Source organism: Pseudochaenichthys georgianus, chromosome 7 (genome assembly GCF_902827115.2).
Source record: "Pseudochaenichthys georgianus chromosome 7, fPseGeo1.2, whole genome shotgun sequence".
In the NCBI taxonomy this organism is placed as follows: Eukaryota; Metazoa; Chordata; class Actinopteri; order Perciformes; family Channichthyidae; genus Pseudochaenichthys; species Pseudochaenichthys georgianus.
This window is the reverse complement of record NC_047509.1, coordinates 21372457-21391477: the sequence shown is the minus strand read 5'-3', so window position 1 is coordinate 21391477 and position 19021 is coordinate 21372457. Positions and strand designations below refer to the sequence as shown.

At 40.7% G+C, this 19021-nt stretch overlaps 1 protein-coding gene and 1 long non-coding RNA gene across 2 annotated transcripts; one reads left to right on the top strand and one right to left on the bottom strand.

Moving 5' to 3' along the window:
- The first annotated feature begins 1191 nt into the window (after positions 1-1191).
- Positions 1192-11471, top strand: inavaa (innate immunity activator a). The gene is made up of 10 exons (XM_034087941.1): positions 1192-1241; positions 5534-5630; positions 6047-6180; positions 6825-6947; positions 7043-7277; positions 7380-7433; positions 8148-8355; positions 8759-8905; positions 9578-10256; positions 10715-11471. The coding sequence occupies exons 2-10, from the start codon at positions 5567-5569 to the stop codon at positions 10805-10807; spliced, it is 1737 nt and encodes a 578-aa protein (XP_033943832.1). The 5' UTR covers positions 1192-1241; positions 5534-5566; the 3' UTR covers positions 10808-11471.
- Positions 11472-14183: 2712 nt separating this feature from the next.
- On the bottom strand, positions 14184-14535 carry LOC117449272 (uncharacterized). The gene is made up of 3 exons (XR_004552465.1): positions 14464-14535; positions 14337-14377; positions 14184-14246 (listed from the first exon to the last, which is right to left on the bottom strand). It is a non-coding gene; the product is annotated as an uncharacterized lncRNA (long non-coding RNA).
- Between the last annotated feature and the right edge of the window lie 4486 nt (positions 14536-19021).

The window sequence follows — 19021 nt, the reverse complement described above, 5'->3', positions numbered from 1 at the left end:
TGTATTATTATTAAAAAGTCTGATATTCTGCAGCAAAGCATATCTCTGTTACTTTGCAGATATAATGTCTAAGATATTTTATGAGCAGATACAATATTATATGCTATAAATGTCGTTTTGATTATCCCCTCCTGAACCAGCAACTACATTTAAATGCTCCTTACAGATTAATAGTAAAAGCATGATCCTATTTAGCTTTGAGTCTGGATGGTGGTGCTTTAACCACATTTGATACTCTGACCTGAGGGGTCTCGGAGCAGAATAAGGGGTTCAGAGTTATTTAATGTAAAGCGGAGCCAGACCATGTAGGGATTTAAAATAAATCACTAGGGTTTTGATCTACACATCATTATTGATCATTAATAAGGGACTTTATTGGTCATTTAATTTATTTGTTTGATTGTATTTTCCCAGTCAATATGTATGTGGTAGCCTACTACTATTGTTATTGAGTTGAATTAAATGTGGGCCTGACTATTTATATTGTGAGTAAAGTGAGAATCAATTAACAACAGTCATGTATTTGTAGGTTAAGCTATAGCAGTTTATAAAGTAGGTCTAATTAACATTCAATTGATGGAAACATTAATTTCTAAATGGTATTCGAATACGTAGGCTATAACATAGCCTTTGATTCTGGAAAGGGGTATAGTGCATGATGACTACTTTTACGTTTGACTTTCATCTTGCCAAAAACAACAACATGTATTTGTTTTCATCATCATCATGGCGGAAAGTCGGGGTGAGTATGGTCTTGTTTTTACCACCACTACTTACTCACCAGCTGTCCTGGCTTTTACCAAAACTTGTCTCTCCCCCCGGCCATTCTTCTTTTGTGCCTCTTTCCAAAAGAAAAGCCCCCTCAGTGGGTCGCGTGCTGTGTCAATATAAGCAGAGCGTGTCTGGAGAGTTCGCAGCGTCGGACCAAACCATTTATGAAGAGTCTGGGGAGATCACCGGTACATGTTAATGTTCATTTCCTAGTTAGAAACTTATCTGAATGAAATAAAATAAATTATGAGAGAGTATATAAAGTTTATAAGACAATGTAAAGGAAAAATAAGTTTACTTGTGTGTCAAAAAAGAAGTCATAGCAAATGTATTTTACATGGTTCCCCCGTCACTGAGACAGTGGTGTTGACTGAAACAGATGTCCCAAGCGTCGCTTTCACATCTGAGCAGCAGAGAAAGTCTGAACACAGCGGAGAGGATGCTATAGAGGAGAAGATAATAAACTCAAGGTGAGTACACAATACTTTAAATAGGTTAACAACATGATATATAATGGGAACATTACTGCAACCAGCATTAAGCTTGGATGAAGTGTGTGATGGATGTGTTAATGTTACAAATCGGTAAACGTTTTTGTAACTCTATAGAGCCAATAGCCTACATTAATTTGCTATGTGTGCTGCATTATATGAGTCTTTAAACATATGATTAATATTATTAAGATAAGGGTGACTCTTATTCAGTGTTGTAAAGTAACTAAAGTAAATGTGTACAAGTCATGTACTTCATTATATGAGTTAACGTTGAGTATGTAATGTTTCTATTACTTGGTACTCCTACATCACTACAATGTACTCTCTTTCTAACTGAATTTAAAAATACCAGTCACTTTGCAGACTTAACATTCAAAATTCTGAAAATATAATGCATATTCTGTTGATATTTAAAGTAGTCCTAATGTGTGTTTATTATACGTATGTACTTTAAATTAAGTGCACTTTTACACAGGATTTAAAATGGACAATTCAGTAACGTGATAGCCTTTTTTTACTTAGTAAAGTAGTAGTTTCAGTCTTAGTAAAGTAACCAGAAGATCCAAAAGGGATCTGACTTCTTCATTAAAAAATGCAGTTAAATATACATCAGTTCCAACTTGGAAGGGAGGTTGAGTCTCTGCAGTGTAGTAACTTGTCTGTGTATTGTACCATATATGCACATGTTGCTTTCACTGATTAACAACTCTAATGTAATTGTGGCAGCAGGCTGGTTGCTGGCAGTTGTTTGTGCCCACTGCAATACACATAATCTCCATCAGTCCACATGTTGACAGACATGCAGTGCTACTGTGGTGTTATAGACAACACCTCTGTGTGGTTTTGCCCCCGCAGTCCCCCTTTTCATTTTGTAAACGGTGGGTACTTGTGGGTGAAAAGCTGTAACCACATCCTGCCACCACAGCCTGAGATGACCACCAGTGGCCTTTCAGAGGCCTCAGAAATGATGACTCAGAGGGACAAGGTGTCATGATCCCTGGGCAGCCCTTCAGCCTCTAGGGAACAATGGAGCATCTCTTCTTGCACTCTGTATTTACGCTGTCGTTTGGCTGGGACAGAGCTGGTGTGTCTGGCCAGCATATGGCCTCCAGTGACTGAGCGCAGGCCGGTATGGTGCTTATTACCCCTGCATTGTCTCTGCTGGAAAACGAAGACCCCTGCACTTCTTAACAGTATTGTTCTGACAAAGAAAATAACCTGACAGTGTCGCTGTATTTGATACAGACTACTCAAAATAACCTTGGCTTTTTATGCTATCTCTGCATGTTGACACCATTGGTGGAAGAACACTTTGATCTTTTACTTTGGTATGGTAAAAACTACAGTCTTATATAAGTATATATACTATTGGATTGCATTATAAGTGTGATGCATTCATGTGTTTAATGCTGCAGCTGGTAAAGATACTATACTATCTCATGAAATACATCATCATGTATTAGTTTAGTTTGTTATACTTTGTATCAATAATCTAAAACTACAGCTTTCGAAATAAATGTAGTGCAGTTAAAGGGACAGTATTTGCTTTCAAAATGTAGTAGAGCAGAAGCACGTAATGGAAAGTAAGTTCAAAACATAAGTTAAGTTCAAAACATGAGTAAATGCACTCAGTTACTTTCCACCACTGTTTGCTGCCGTCTGTGCAGTTTTACACTCAGTGACAAAGATCTGACTCCAGTGTTCCAACAAAAAGGACTTTTTTGTCCTCCTGCCGGTCTCCCACATTGATGCACTTTTCTTCCAGCAGCCCATATTGTGTGCAGAGTGGATCCATTTTGCTGAATGGATTTTGGCTTTTCGTCAGACTCTGAAATAAGGCATGCTGTAAAGTCGTTAGGTTTCTTCCATGGTATCAGCACTCAGTGGAGAGTCTTAATTACAGGGTTTGAAGAGGCCTCGGTCTGGTTTCAGGCATCCCTCACTGTTTCCCCGGCGAGGCTGCATGGTCCCCATTGGTAATTCCAGGGCCGACCACAGTGGTAATGAGCGCGGCGGTGGTGGCAGCATTCCAGGAGATCGCAGCTCCAAAGGCTCATGGGAAAGGGTGGTGGGGGGAAGTCTGGGAGACAGTGAATCCACATCATGATCTCTTGCCATAAACACCCACTTCCGTAGATGATACACGGTCACGGTCTGATGAGTGGCGAGGATGGGAGGGATGGTCCGCTCCCATCCCTGACACGTTTCTAGATAGACTTAATTAGTGATGATCACATGCCCCGCAATCAAGATGTTTTGACTACATCAATCAAGCCGGGTGGAGACTGTGCTATCAGCAGCTATCCCTCCAGGAAATGGCCTGCTATTCCTATTCCTATACGCTCAATCAAGAAAAGTATTGTTTTTTTGGCTCTCATAGAGCACTCCCTCAAGCTTGTATGTAAGCTATGACAAATGGCATCAACATCTTAATAAGCTGCAACTTCTGGTGAGATCTGCTGTTTTAGTGAGATCTGCTGTTTTTCCCAAAAGCACCCACCCACTCACACAGCCTAGACCTCCGACCACAGACTCTTGTGAAAGTCTTCAGAGAGTTATGGGGTGTAGGTGGGTAAATCCTGCAGTACCCTGCCTGTCTCTGATTACCAGGCTGGATTCCTGTTGACGTCTTTAGTTTGAGAACGCTGCAGCATGGAGACATGTGTCTGAACGTGCAGCAGACCTCGCACAGTAAAAACTCAGCACTGTTCCTTTCCCCATCTCTCACTGCTGCCTTGTCTCAATATTGGCCCCACAACGAGTCGTCAGCAGATATGGTGCCCACAGCAGATTATTGAGACTGGTCGGTGGATACAGGGCCTTTGTTGCAGTGTTGTTGTACTGACTCGAGCAGCCTGTGCCTTATTGTACTTTACAGCTGCTCATAGCTGCGTCAGTTCACATGAGTTGCGGTGGTGAATGGGTCAGGCCGCTGAGATCCACAATAATATCCTGTCCACCTCCGTGTCCTCCTGGTCCCTACAGGAAGGCCTGATACCAATCTCCAAACACAGAGGATGAGACATGAGCTGAGGATTATACATGGCCGCCTTATGATCACAATCATTTATACCATGTCTGTTTTCATCTAGCCTTCCCTTTTATTCCGGACTAGAGCTGCGAAGATTAGTCTACTTATAGTCAATTCAATAGACAGAAATATAAAACTGTAAAGTCAACTCAATAACTTTGGGTTGACATTTTACAAACCAAACGATTAATCAATTAACCTAGAAAATATCATTTTATTTATCATTGATACAAATGATTGTTATTATCAGTCTTATCCCTGATTTATGTCACATCATTTGGTTCTGAAATGAAGATTTGTTTCCATGATATAAATAAAGAAACTTCTTGACGAAATACTTGAGGCTAATGATATCCTTTAATCACTTAGTTGGCGGTCAAATGTTCTCTTTTGATCTGCAGGCCTTCTTTAAGAGAGGGTGGTTGCTGTCATGTGAGATCCAGGAAAAATGGATTAACTTAAGAAAATGTTGTCATGACGCAATTTCTCCAAAACAGGAACCCACAGACCCCTGGCCAGGTTTAAAAGGCCTCGACTTATCCCTAAATGTTTACTCCAATTTGCTGTCGCCATTGTTTTCTTCTTCTTGTTGTCGCATCTTGGTTTTTGTTTATTGTCAGTCAGATGTTTTAGGGACAGCAACAGTGGAACAGAGTGGGCCATAAACATGAATTGCGCTCGTCTGTTTGTGAAAGTGTGTTAGTGAAATGGGCAGGGACCTTGTGCTCTGATGCTACGTGGACAAGCCCAGCATTGAGACATTCTTCCACTTCAAAGCCCCTGAGGGTTTTCTGGACACTGGTTGAATAGGAGCTGAGGGAGGGGTGCGTGGGGGGAACAGGTGCAATTCCTGCTGCCATCTGCTTTCTTTTTCGGGGTCTGGGCTCTTTAAACGCCCTCTGACACGCCTCATGGAGACACGCTCTCCTCGCCAGCCGCACCGTGCCCCGTCACCATGGCACCACGATTCGGATTAACCCCCGCACATGTGCCGAGTCAACCGTGGGGGTCTGCCTCTTTTGTGAGGGAGAAAGAGCTGGAGGAGGTGGGGGACGGGGGGATGGAGAGCTGTATGGATAAGTGTGTGAAAAGACACTCGCCAGTCATTCACTTGTGTTAAGTTAAGCAGCAGCAGGGAGCATGAATGAAGCCATGTGGTGTGAAAACAACAGGGGAATCTGTACAAGTGATCAATCTTATTTTGACTAATCTCAGTTATATGTGCTTATTTGAACAGGTACTTCTATAAACTTAAGAGCAGATAGTCAAGATGACGGCTATCGAGAGTAAAGAGGAGATCAGTGACACTGACAGCGGGATAATCGTGCACTCTGGTAAGAAAATCACCACAAAATACCACATCTGATTTCCATGTATGTCATTTATAAGTGAGCATAATCAAACTTAAAACCTTGAAAAGTGCAAGTTCATGTCAGATTGTTGAATTTATTTATAATTTAGCAACTTGTTTCTAACTTACTAACGAATAAAATCATGTGATGCTCACAAGTTGCAATTTTTCAAAAGCAACTATGAATTTGATACACAATGTAGGCACAAAAAGAAAACGTTCAGGTCATACAAATGATGAAGAAAGCCTTATTTAAGTCTTACTTTATCGTCCCTCTGGCAAATTTGCCCTGGAAATCTGGGTGTCTTCAGTATGATATACCCGCAAAACACAATTAAAAAGGCATTAATACGTGCATCCATTAAATGCACATTACCATCTACATCTGTGTGTCTGCAGTCCCTGACAGCCCTGTGTCCCCGGTGAAGGACCTGACCACACACACCAGAGCCCTGAAGCTGAAGCACCAGTCTCTGGAGGAGCGCCTGGAGCTCTGCCTGCTGGAGCTCAGGCAGCTCTGCATCAGGGAGGCGGTAAGTCATCTCTAGATGTAAACATGTACATAATGTTATTTAAAGGTCACCTATTATGCAACATCCACCTTTTCATGTCTTTTATACAAACATATGTCCCCTGTGCGTTAAGAGATTCAGAAAGTTTCATGAAAGAAAGAATCTCTCTCTTTTTGTCCTGATCCATTTATATAAAAACCTCAGCAAAATCAGCTGATCGCATTTTGGCCATTTTGTGATGTCACAATTTCTTTTTGGGGTTATGCAACCATTAGCCAATAGCGTACCAAGGTAACACCCGCCCACCTTCTCACCTGAATCTCCTCCTAGAGCACCATTGTGTTCTTTCAAACCAAACACTTGGCAGAGGGGCATTGGGAGTGGCAGGTCATTTGTATTTAAAGCTACAGACCCAGAATCAGCACTTTTGAAACCAGGCTGAAACAGAGGGGTTTATGGGATGCTACAATGATCTGTTTAGTATTTCGAGCCAAACACTTCAGAGACATGTTTTGTTTACACCTGAGACTGAGACCTACAATATATTGTTGAAAAATAGTAAAGTAGGGGACCTTTAAAGTAGGTCTAAATAGTATAGGTTATAGTACTACTATAGTACTCAAACTTGTTCCTCTTTGGTAATCATGACTTTTTTGAATTGACAGGAGCTGACTGGCGAGCTGCCCTCAGATTATCCTCTGATGCCAGATGAGAAGCTTCCCCGGGTCAGAAGGAGGATCGGAGCTTCCTTCAAGCTCGACGAAGGTCTGATCCATGTGAATGAACAGGTAGGAGCCGCCATCAGAGGATAATGTTTTTGTGCGATGAAAGAGATGATCATTTATCAGCTTAGACTAAATGTCAGAACTTGTGTTTATCCTAGGATTCAAAGCTGCAAGTGCTGGAAACTGACCTGGCTGTTCAGAGGCAAATTTATGAGGCGTCCCGCAAACTGTCCCTGGAGGGCAAGCTCAGCAAACCACAGAAGAAGAGTCGACTGCAGCAGTGCAAGAGGGAGGAGAAGAAGGTGAAGGATCTGCAGGAAGCCGTGTTCCAGCAGAGGATCAAGAGTGAATGCAACTCTCCATGCATCAGCATCTCCAACAGCAAAAACAAAGGTGAGGACGCTGCTGCCCTCTTGAGGACAAACTGCGCATCGCACTCCTGAACACTCGGTGGGTTTGATGTACATCTTTAAAACGTGTCCTTTCTGTCTGCAGATCTGTGCATGTCTGATGACAGCTCCCTGTCTGATGTGGTGGCCCTGGATGATGGTGAGTGGAGAGTACATTTGTAAATATAAGAGTATCATCACTCTGACTCTGACCAGCATGCTTAGATTAGGACATACATTAGAAAGGAAGACCTTTCCTTTCCCTGACGCCCCTAAAATATAATGCATTGTAAACATAGTGTTAATGCATTGTAAAAATGTCTTATAGCACTGTACGATTATAGTTCTAAGCACATATCAATATATTCATTATGGTTTATACAAATAATCATTCCATAATATCAAGCATTTTATAATGACTTAAAAAGGTAAGGTATCAAAATACCTTATTTTGCTGGTCACTCACTGACATCGTTTTTGCAATCCATACCTAAAATGCATTATATTCATACTTAGGCTTTATATGATTACTGCATATAGTATGATAAAAAGGCATTGTTCAAATATGATATTGTATTACAACTATGGGAATTATAATGAAATTAGCAAATGAACTATTATGATGCTTGACCTTATACTTAATAATGTGTAATGATTATCGTTAAAGGTATTCTGAATATTTTGAGGGCTTTTTAGAATGCATTGCTCGAAGCAGATTATATTGCATTACAAGTATGTTTATGATGCAGTATAGACCTGGGCCTCATAGAAAGTACTGCCTTAGGAATTAGAAGTATTAATCATCATTTTGGGTGGTGATATTTTGAAGCAGCAGGAAACTGACATGTTTGATGTTTTCTGTGATCGTCCACAGACGTAGACTCGATCAGCCCTCTCTCTCCTCCAGTTTTGGGCTACTCCGATCCCCTCCAGCTGTCATCCAGCAGCCTCCAGTCATCGAGCCAGCTCAGCGTGGAGTACCAGCGCTCGCCCATCCAGAACTCTCCGTGGAAAGAGTCCAGTCTGGATCCGCCTTACCGGAAACCCCCCAACCCTCGCTCTGCTGGCAGCAGCAGGTCCAGGTAAGAGTCTGAATGTTTAATAACAACCCGTCCAATACATCTAATACAACTGCACTGGGTAGAGTGTGTCAACCAAGGTTAATATATTCTTTTGTTATTTAATTGTACAAGACTCAATGGCAAAAAACTGGGGATTAATTAAATGTCAAGTTTGTTTAAAGCCGTCTGATTTTTTTGTTTTTTTAACCACGTAATTGTTTCATTTTAATCACATCTTTAGTACCGGATATTGTTATTATATAGTTTTAGTTTGCAACATTATTTTCTACTGCTTATTTTCACTTAGTTTACTATAATAACCCTGGTGTCAACAATACTAAAAACGTAATAACAAATAAAATAAACAAGAATCTTACTGTCTGTCTTCATATCCCACATCATGCTTTCCCCTCCTTGTTCACAGTAGTCCAGCAGGAACCCAGATACCTGCAGAGAGCATAATTCCTCTGTCTCAGTTCATAAGGAACGCGGCCATGCGTCAGAACCACTCCTGCAGCGCCCCCTCCACCCCCGAGCTGCACGTACGCCGACAGTACACCCAGTCCTTCAGGTACAGACAACTCAGATTCATTAGCACACTTATGCACAAAGAGCATTACTCTCAACTAATAAACATCTGAATACACTCAATCATAGATCCCATTTTTCAGGAGTGTTATTGTTTTCAATGTTGTTGTATCAACATTGAAAACACTCCAGTAGGACTCAGATGAGGATGTTGCACTTTTCCTTGTACATGTGATGTTTTGGTGTTGTTGTTTTTTTGTTTTGTTTCTTTCCGTTAACTGTCAAGTGGGAACTAAGTATTTTTTGTAGTAAGTTTTTGTGTTTCTCTTATTTTCCTACAATACTGTTATGATTGGCTGTGAATAAGAAAATATGAAGGACAGACCATCTATTTCTATTTATTAAAATGTCTTTGAGAAAGGGGCAGGTAATATACGATTATCTTTCTTCTCCCTGCTCCTTTTCGGGTATGGTGTGTTTATAGAGACATGTTTTATATATAATTGTTATACATTAAGTTGTGCATACCATGAACGGAACAAGTAAAAAAATGAAATGAAATATCCTATTTTTCTATCTATTTAATATAATTTCTGTTTTATAACGGAGGCAACTTTTAAGTAACCCACTTTGGCTGGAGATAAACTAAATATCTTTTGAATCTGGAAACAACGTGTGCTATCATTTTACAATTTCTCATGATGTGTCTCCACAGACTTCCCAAAAAGAAGCTGCCTGCTGACCTGGAGCGTCTGGGCTCAGAAAACAATCGGGGACGAACCAGGCTGCCTCAGCGAAGATGCTTTGCTGACTTCATGGTGCGTACTCCGGAGTATTTGCCCTTACGTCCTTACCAGTCCAGCTCGGAGGACAGCAGCTCGGAGCACTCCTCCTCCTCCTACATCAGCTCCCCCGGCAGGGAGAAACCCACCGAGATGCCCAAGCTCTGCCCGCCGCCTTACGGGTTCCACTTCGGAGCGCAGAAGAAAGCGATCCCCAACTTCTCCAGCTCACCCAAGAACATCAACCAGTGTCAGCCCAGCCCCGCCTACACCAGGGCCGAGGCTGTCCCCCTCTCCCCTCAGGACCCAGACATTGGACAGAGCTTCCTGTCCCCCCTTCCTCCTCCTGTGGCACTCAGCCCTCAGCAAATACACTGGCAGGAGGCAGCATTGTCCCAGAGCAGAATCCTAAAGCCCCCTCCGCCGTACACCAGGCTGGTGCGCACGCCCTCGCTGAATGAGTACCCTAACCACGCCGTCCGGCTGCTGCCCAGGGACATCGTGTCGGAGGAGTTGAAGTCGTGGCATCAGAGGAATCAGCTGCAGAGGAATCAGCAGAGCCCCCTGAGCGCCAGGAGCCCCACCTCGCCTCATCTGCCTCCATTCAGACAGGTTGGTGCTGATTATCATTTCAAAATGATAAATGCCCCTAAGAAGCATGTTTGATGGAGTTATCACGGCTGCAGCTAGTCTGTTGATTATTTAATAAATTCATATTAATATATCAATCAATGTCCATCTATCTTCTGGAATCAAAGGGTGAACATTTAAAAGTTGTGTTTTTTACTCAAAACTCTATTTTAATAACTAAAGAAATCCCTAGGGCCTTTCGCGATGTGTTTATTGCTGATGTTGACATTGGGATGACGATTTAAACATTATGCGACACTAATGACATGGAGAAGCAGTAATAGGTATTTCTGTTTGAAAAATCACATAGTAGTTGATTTTTAAAATAATAATGACAATAAAATAGCTGAAAATTGTTCTTCTGATGAACTCACTTGATGCTAATATGTATATGTACTGAAAGCTTGAGGTGAACACTGATTTCATGACTGTTTCCGCAGGGTTTGGGTCACGTGATTCTGCAGAGGGCCGCAGACGGGACCCCCCTCCAGTGGTTCATTGCGGAGGACGCTGAGATCGTGAGCCAGGTGTAGCGGAGACCTCTCGCTCTGCATATCCCTCTCTATTTATCGCTGTATTTATTTGAACTCTCTGTGAGATTGTATGTTGACATGATGGAAAACACGCGGACCTATCGGTATCCAGATGAGTGCATTTCTCTTTTTCACAGTTGTTTTTTTATTTAAAACATAATGTATGGTGTATTCCAGTTTTATTTATATTAAAACATTTCCTAATAGATATTTCTAAAAGCATTCAGAAGTGAATTAACGTTCATGCAAACAGATCTAAAAAGCATTTGCTGTGGTTTCAAGGATTTCTTTGTGTCTGGCACACATTTTGCACATGAAATTCATTCACACTAGTTTTCAAATACATTTCCAAATCTTAATATAATATTTTATTCTTTATTTATCGGTTACTAAGAGTTTCCCCGATTCAACAAGTAGATTTATTAACAAAATGCTGATATGAATTTGAACATGCATCTCTCTTTTTTTAAAGTTAAATATAGTTCAAGTTTAACATCTAACCATGACGTGAGAACTCAACGTTTGCTATTAAGTTTGAACTTTTGAGTATTAATCACTGATGCCTTAAACAGTGGTTTGATGAATGTTTTCACTGCAGTTTGGTGTTTTCTTACTAACCGAGTGATTGTATCAGTTTTGATATGTTTTGTATATTTATAATAAAATCCTGAAAGTTACATGTGTGGCTTTGTGACCTAGAAGGTGAATTATCAGAGTATTTCAAGGGGAAAATCCACTTTTTCATGTCTTTTATACATAAACATGTGTCCTCTCTGCGTAAAGAGATTCTGAAAGTTTCAGAAAAAAAGATTCTCTCTCTTTTCGTTCTGATCCATTTATATAAAAACCTGTCTGAAAATGAGCTGATTGGACTTTAGCCACGTTATGATGTCATAACGATTTGTTTGGGTTGTGTAACCATTAGCCAGTAACCAACCAAGGTACCCCCCCACCTTATCACATGAATCTCCTCCTAGAGCACCATTATGTTCTTTTTAACCAAATATCTCTCAGAGGGGCGTGGGGAGGGGCTCCTTATTTTCATCTAAAGTAACAGACAGAGAATCAGCACTTTTGAAACAGGGCTGAAACAGAGGGGATTATGGGATGCTACAATGATCTGTTTGGTATTTCTAGGCCAAACATTTTAGAGACATGTTTTGTATATATCTGAGACCTATAATATATTGATAGAAAACAGTATAATAGGGGACCTTTAAAACCAAAAATACATGTTATACCTTTATACAAAGACTGATACTGATAGGTGTTACAGCTCTACACACTCTACCCACAGTTACACAGCGTCCTCATTATGATATTCATGGCTGTGGTGCTTCATCAAGATTGTTCCACAATATGTAAGTGAGTGTAACGACACTGAGGAGCACGAACAGGTACATGCAGCAGAGCGCCCAGCGGCAGCGGTACAGCCAGAGAGCCAGAGGGTGTTTCTTCCACACAGACGCACACCTGGAGAGAACAGGCCGTCAGTGTCCGTCCAGAGAATTCCCTCACAGTGGCTTTTAAAACACATGTTGACTTACGTGCTGATGGAAAGCTGTCGGCAAACATTAGTCTTCTTTTTATCCTTGTCGGCCTTTTTCTTCGATAACGCAGCTTTGCCCTTGTGTCGCTGTCGTAAGGTGTCCAGAGGGGAACTGTAACAAAGACAGTGACATAACGTTGTTTCAGTTCACTGTGGATAAAATGTTTCAGAGTACAAACACAGCAGAAGAAATATACTCTTTTATTTATTTTGTTTTTAAGTTGTATAAGTCTCTTAGTCACAGTTCCCTTCATTCCCAGGCCAACAGAGCATTAAGAGTAAAATCCATAATAAAATGTATTTTAAAAACAATACAAGTGAGTTCACATTGATGATACTAAATGTGATTTAGTATATGCACCATAATGCTATATGGAATATTAAATATATATTTTAATTAATTAATTACAAAATGGTTTTCTTTAAGATAGAGCCTCAAAGTTGAGTTAAAAGGAATAGCATCCTTAGTGACATTGTCGCCTATAGTTATTTGCTTTAGTGGTGCATTACCAGGAGAATATGTCATTTATCAAATTAAATGCAACAAGTAACTGTTGCAGTTTTGTCTGATCAATTCCTACAACTATAATTCTTGATGGTTTGTTTGTGAACTGTCATGATGTTTGAGATTTAGAGATGTTAGCTTAAAATGATGTTGCAAGTTTGTGACTGAAGCACCAACAAGTCAAACAGCAAATGTCTGTTCTCTCGGTGAGTTGTTTAATTTGGCAAAAAATGAAATAATTAGCTTGACTTTCATAAAATCAAGCATTTAATAAAATATTAGAACTTGTAATATTACTCTTGCAAAAGTGCAGGTTTTCTAATAGCCTTAAAATGGCTGTTACTTAAGTTTGATTCACATACACTCCTAAAAGAAGAGCAATCTTTTTAGAAAGGAATCATCAAGCGTTGTGATGTTTACTGCAGGCTCTTCAGTGTGGTGTGACTCTATACTTTTTGCTGTTTGTCTTTCTGGGGGCCAGTTGTTTTGATGGGAGGAGCTCTGGGCTGGGGTTAGGAGGTGGAGGGAGCTCAGCAGCTGGAGCCTCTGAAGCAGTTTCATCTGGATCCAGGGGCCTGAACAGAAAACAGATGATGGGAAAATCAAACGCTGCCCACATGCTGATCATGTGTCCCAGATGAAAACATGGATGCTGAGTCTCTACTGTCGGTGACCTGCCATCCACGGAGTATGCGTCGCCGCTGGGGATGGGGGGGCAGCCGGACTCGAGGCTCAGGCGGGGAAGTGAGCTGAGGAGGAAGGAGTCCCTGCTGAAGGACCTGGTGGCTCGTTTCTTCACGTCTCGTTTTATCTTATCCTGTACAGACAAGAGGGTTACACACTCAGGGGCGGTTCTGGGGGGGGGCAACAGGGGCCAGTGCCCCCGTAACACTGATCAGGGACCCCCCTGTGGCCCCCCTCCAAAAAATAGGTTATAATATTACGATTTATTGGAACTAAATCAAATCAGAGAACCGGATGTACAGCGGAGATTAAACTGTTCATGATCTTTATAAAAGAAAATACTGTTTATGTTTTTTTATTAAATTGTCACTTAAAGTTACTAAAACAAATACTATAAATAAAAGAATCTACTGAAACAAATGACTGTAACTTACATTTACAAAAACAAATACCAATTACTGTATTTTATGTTTATTTTACACAATTACTTTACACTGTCTTTGTCTTTTTAACCCGCTTTTATTGTGCCCCCTCTCATGAAATGCACTAGACCCCCCCCCAGTCAAATTGATCTAGAACCACCACTGGACACTTTTCTGGCTCACTGGATGATACCATTTATAAACAGTTCACTAAAGGAACCTTCTTACCATGGATTGGCTGTGAATTAGTGTTATGCTGACTCTGCGACGATTAATGTTCTGAAATCCCACAAACAAAAGACAGATTAAAGTGATGAAAAGGTAAAGGTTCCTGAAAAAAAATTGTTTTATAACCAAACAGCTGCATACCGGTTGAGAGATGTTGCCTATGCCGTCACTTTCCTCCAGATCTAAAACAAAAAAGTCAGTCAAATATATATATTATACTTCATGATGTCAGAATGAGATGAACACCCGTATACAGAATATGGGGGACCTGGCGATGCTCTGGGGTCCTTGAGGTTCCTGCAGGGGTTCTGCGGCTGGACGGAGCTCCTGGTCTCCTCCAGCTCCAACACTGTTCTGTCATGGCGTCTCTTCACATTCTCCACATGAGCCACCATGAGCTCCACTGCTCGGCTCACTCGGGCCTCCTACCAGAGACGTAAAGAATATACAGCTCTGAAAAAAACTGCAACATTATCTGTTTCTCTGGTTTGATTATTTTTAGGTATGTGTTTGAGTCAAATGATTTTTACTGAACTGACAACATTTGTCTGTTTGGAATTCAACAGACACTGGAATGGAATGGCTGCCATACATGTAGAGATTAAGATTTAGGAAAAATGTGTAGTGGTCTTTACATTTTTTCCATAGATGTATATCATAGGCAAACAAAGATATCATTGTGTTCCTATGTGAGAATTATTATTTTTATTTTTTCATTGTGATGTGTTTTTTGGATTTCAAGTTTGCGGTATTTCTTTGTTGTTGTACCAATTGTGCTTCTTTAACTCTTTTAACATATTGGGACCATGTTGGGACAAGACTTTTTAATGTATGTATTTTATCCTTCGGAAGTTATATCATTGTATCTAAGAACAGGGAATGATATAAACACTGTTGGTAACCTAATTTTCCTGAAAGATTTTCCTTATATAAAGATAAATTGTTTCTTAAATCAGGGATTAAAGTCTAATTTATCAAAGGTTTTAGAAATATCATAAAAATGGCCGATGGAATTGCTCATTAACCTGCCACAGTGATGAAACAAATGTATTGAAGTTGCTGTCATATGAAATTGATCTATTAAAACAGTTATTCTGAGACCCTTCCCCGCCCCACTGGTTGGAGACCACAGTCTAGTGGGGCCACCTGAGTGTACCTGGTGCACCGCTCCGAGCACCTCTGCTGTGTTGGAGATGCGCTTCACTGTCCCACCGAGGATATCCAGAGACAGCTCCAGCCTCTGCAGGATCTTACTGCGCTTACTGTCCAGACACAGGCCCTTCAGCGTCTGAAAACACAGACACACACGTCTGCTCTCTGGTGGGCTCAAACTTAATGGTCCCCTATTATACTGTTTTTCATCAATATATTATAGGTCTCAGATATATACAAAACATGTCTCTGAAGTATTTGGCTCGAAATACCAAACAGATCACCCTTGTAGCATCCCATAAACCCCTCTGCTTCAGCCCTGATTCTCTGGTTGCATCTCACTTCGGTTAAATGGATTCCTTGCGTCCCTCACTTGCGTCGTTTCCCTGCGACTAGTCCCTCCCACCAGGGAGGCATGGAGAGATGCAAGGAAACCACGAGAAGCAGGGAAATTAGTTTTAAGAGCAATGGGACATCCTTTCCTCCGGAGCGTCACGTGAAGCGACGTCCGTTTGTGATGACTCCGCACAGCTGATCATCTGACAGCAGCCAGCTCTGTCCCCGTTATTTTCACACACACCCCCGCCTCTGTTAGTACACATTTACTGACACAAAAATGTGGATCATCTGTTGTAGACCCAAATCAAATAAGAACTCATTCTCAAAAAAGATAAACGCCATTCTTAAAATGTATAAATGAAAAAAGCGATCATGAAAATGTTTCCAATAAATGAATAAAATGATTTTTGACCACTTTGTTGTTCAGATATATCACATATTTGTAACTAAATTATTGAAAAAAAACACAGTATAAACTGAGTTTCATGTGTTTTCTTCACTCCGCTGGGACACTGCTCTCATGTCAAGAAGCAACAGATCAGTGCATGCGCTGCATCGTCCAATCAGTGAGCGATACACAGTAAGGTTTTTTTTATTTTTTACAATGACGGAAAAATCTGAAAGCAGTCCGTCATTTTGACGGATTAGAACAAACTCAGAACAGCGCCAAAGCTTCCCCGCAGCGAGGCTCCGGTGTTATGCATGCTCGCCAAAAAGGAAATGATATTGTTTCCAAACCTAACTTTGCCGTACAAATCATTGAAATGTCTGTATGTTTTTTGCTTTACGCTGCAGGTGTAGTGGGCATGCACAACAAGGCATAACACTGGCGTTAACAGTTCACAGAGCGTGCCCCCCCCCCCCCGTCAGAGTTGTGTACAGACAGACGGGTAATAATGGATTTTGACGGACATTTTACGATCCTGTCCGTCAAAATGACGGGCAGCAAAAAAGTCTAGCACCCCTATATTAGGGGATATTTGGTTAAAAAAAGGAGGAGATTCAGGTGATAAGGTGGGCAGCTGTTATCTTGGTTGGTTATTGGCTAATGGTTACACAAGCCAACAAATCGTTATGACATCATAAAGTGGCCAAAATCTGATCAGCTCATTGACAGGTTTTTATTTAAATGGGTCAGGACAAAAAGAGAGAGAATCTTTTCTCCTGAAACTTTCAGAGTCTCTTTCCACAGAGGGGACACATGTTTCTGTATAAAAGACATGAAAAAGCGGATTTTGCATAATAGGTGACCTTTAAAGCTTATTTGACTCATCGCCTGTCTTTTACTGTCTCTTTTCACCTCCACAGTCTCCCGGCCCCGGGTCAGCTCCAGATGGATGTTCTCCTCAGCCAGGTTGCGGGCGTGCTCCTCCGCCTGCAGCCTCTGCTTCAGGGTGTACTGATCGCAGCTGAAGGCCATGGCGATCTGAGAGAAGGCCGTCTGCACGCAAGAACATCTATTTTACTGCTCAGGTTCGGATGTTTAGGTTTTGAGCTGTAGTTTAAATGATAAATAGGTATTAATAATGCTGTTGATGTATTTTAATTTTAAGGGTGTCCATTATCATCTGGCCGGGGACAACAGCTGGAAATTAGCAATGATTGCTAAAGCTGCCCAGTTGAACAATGGGGACTGTCCACGACACTATAAACAAATAAACTAAACTAAACTAAGATGTCAAGAAAAATCATGACCTACACAGACAGAAATATAGTTTAAAATTAAAACATTAAAGGAGAGGTTGACCCTTTTTCAAGTCTTTCCTCAAACAATTGTGAGTTTCTTAGTGTAATCATTATAGACCTTTACAACCTTGTAAGGGCCCTTTAAATGTAACGTTTGAATATATTTTTACAGAGGACTGTGGGTTTATAAGATTGAAGGAGTAGTATGTGACCTTACCTCCAAATCTTTCTCTGACATATCCACACTGGGGAAGTGGAGTTGAATGAAAAGTCAGATTAAATCAAGTTATTTATATATACTTTGTTAAATATAAATATATCAGAGTCACCTGTTGAGGCCCACACGCTCTATGATGGACAGTTCGTTCCAGATTGTGATAGCTGGCTCCTCTTTACTGCTTTCTGTTGTAAAGACAAGACCCAGTTAAAATGCAGAGCATGACACTGAGTCCTGGAGCTTTGATCAACACTTTGTTACCTTCATCACTGTCATCACTGCCCAGCAGCATCATGGGCATGCTGTCACTGTTTGTCTCTGCATCAGGCTGAAAATAGGTGAGACACATTCCCTTTTTTTATTCTATAAGAAGAATCTACAAACAATCAGAAATACCCTTTCAGTTAATAAATAATAATACATTGTTTACATCATTAATTAATATACTTAGTTGTATTTATTTTGTGAGTGACTCCTTGAGACAATCATCTCTGCTTGATAAATATGACATTTGCCTAATAAAATATAAAATTGTTAAGGATAGTCACTAATTGTGCCCTTAATATTCGTAAACATTACCCAATCATTGCACAGTGTGAACAGGAGCAGGTAGGAGAGCTGGCAGATTATTTAACTCACCTGAGCGTTCATCCTCACATCCGCTGCTGTCTGCACAGATATAATACAAATGTCTTCCTCTGGTGAAAAAAAAACTATGATTCAAATCCTTCTCACAGTCAACACTGGATTTAAATTGTTGCTGGAAACGCAAATATATTCTAATAAAGTCCAGTCTGTGTTCGGGTCATTTCTCCTGTCCTGAGAATAGATAATCCTATTAAGAGATCCACAGTCAGAGCAGCCCTCTGCCCCAAGAGGCTCATGGGTAACCGTGGATCTACCTGTGTTATTATCTAAATGCAGATCATTTTCCTAGCAATGTATAAAACACAACTCCAAAAGATCACAGGATAATCCCACCTAATAAAGAGGCACTGTTAAATGGATTATTGTTTTGTGATTTACCTCATGATTAAATGCCCTTATATATATATATTTACGTCACAATCCATGTGTATAACTTTCTTTATGTATTGTTGTGCTGCGTCTATGGTATTCTAGTAAGAGTAGAATATTCGACCTGCTTTAGGTTTTCCGACCAGCAGGGGTTAGGGTTTCATGTCCGATTGCTCCAAGAAACATTTTGCGTGTTGTCGAAGTATTACCATTAAGTGCATTTCGAAGCCATACTTTTACTCAAGAAAATAACCGCAGTAATTTCTCCACTTTGCTTTTATATAAATGAGCATCTGCTGTGGGGAAACTACCATTTTTGTTTATACATCCAGGGTCTGTTGAACTGGCTTCGTCTGGGCCTCAGGACTTTATACTATATTGATCCACAAAATAATACTACGAAGACTTGCTTTGT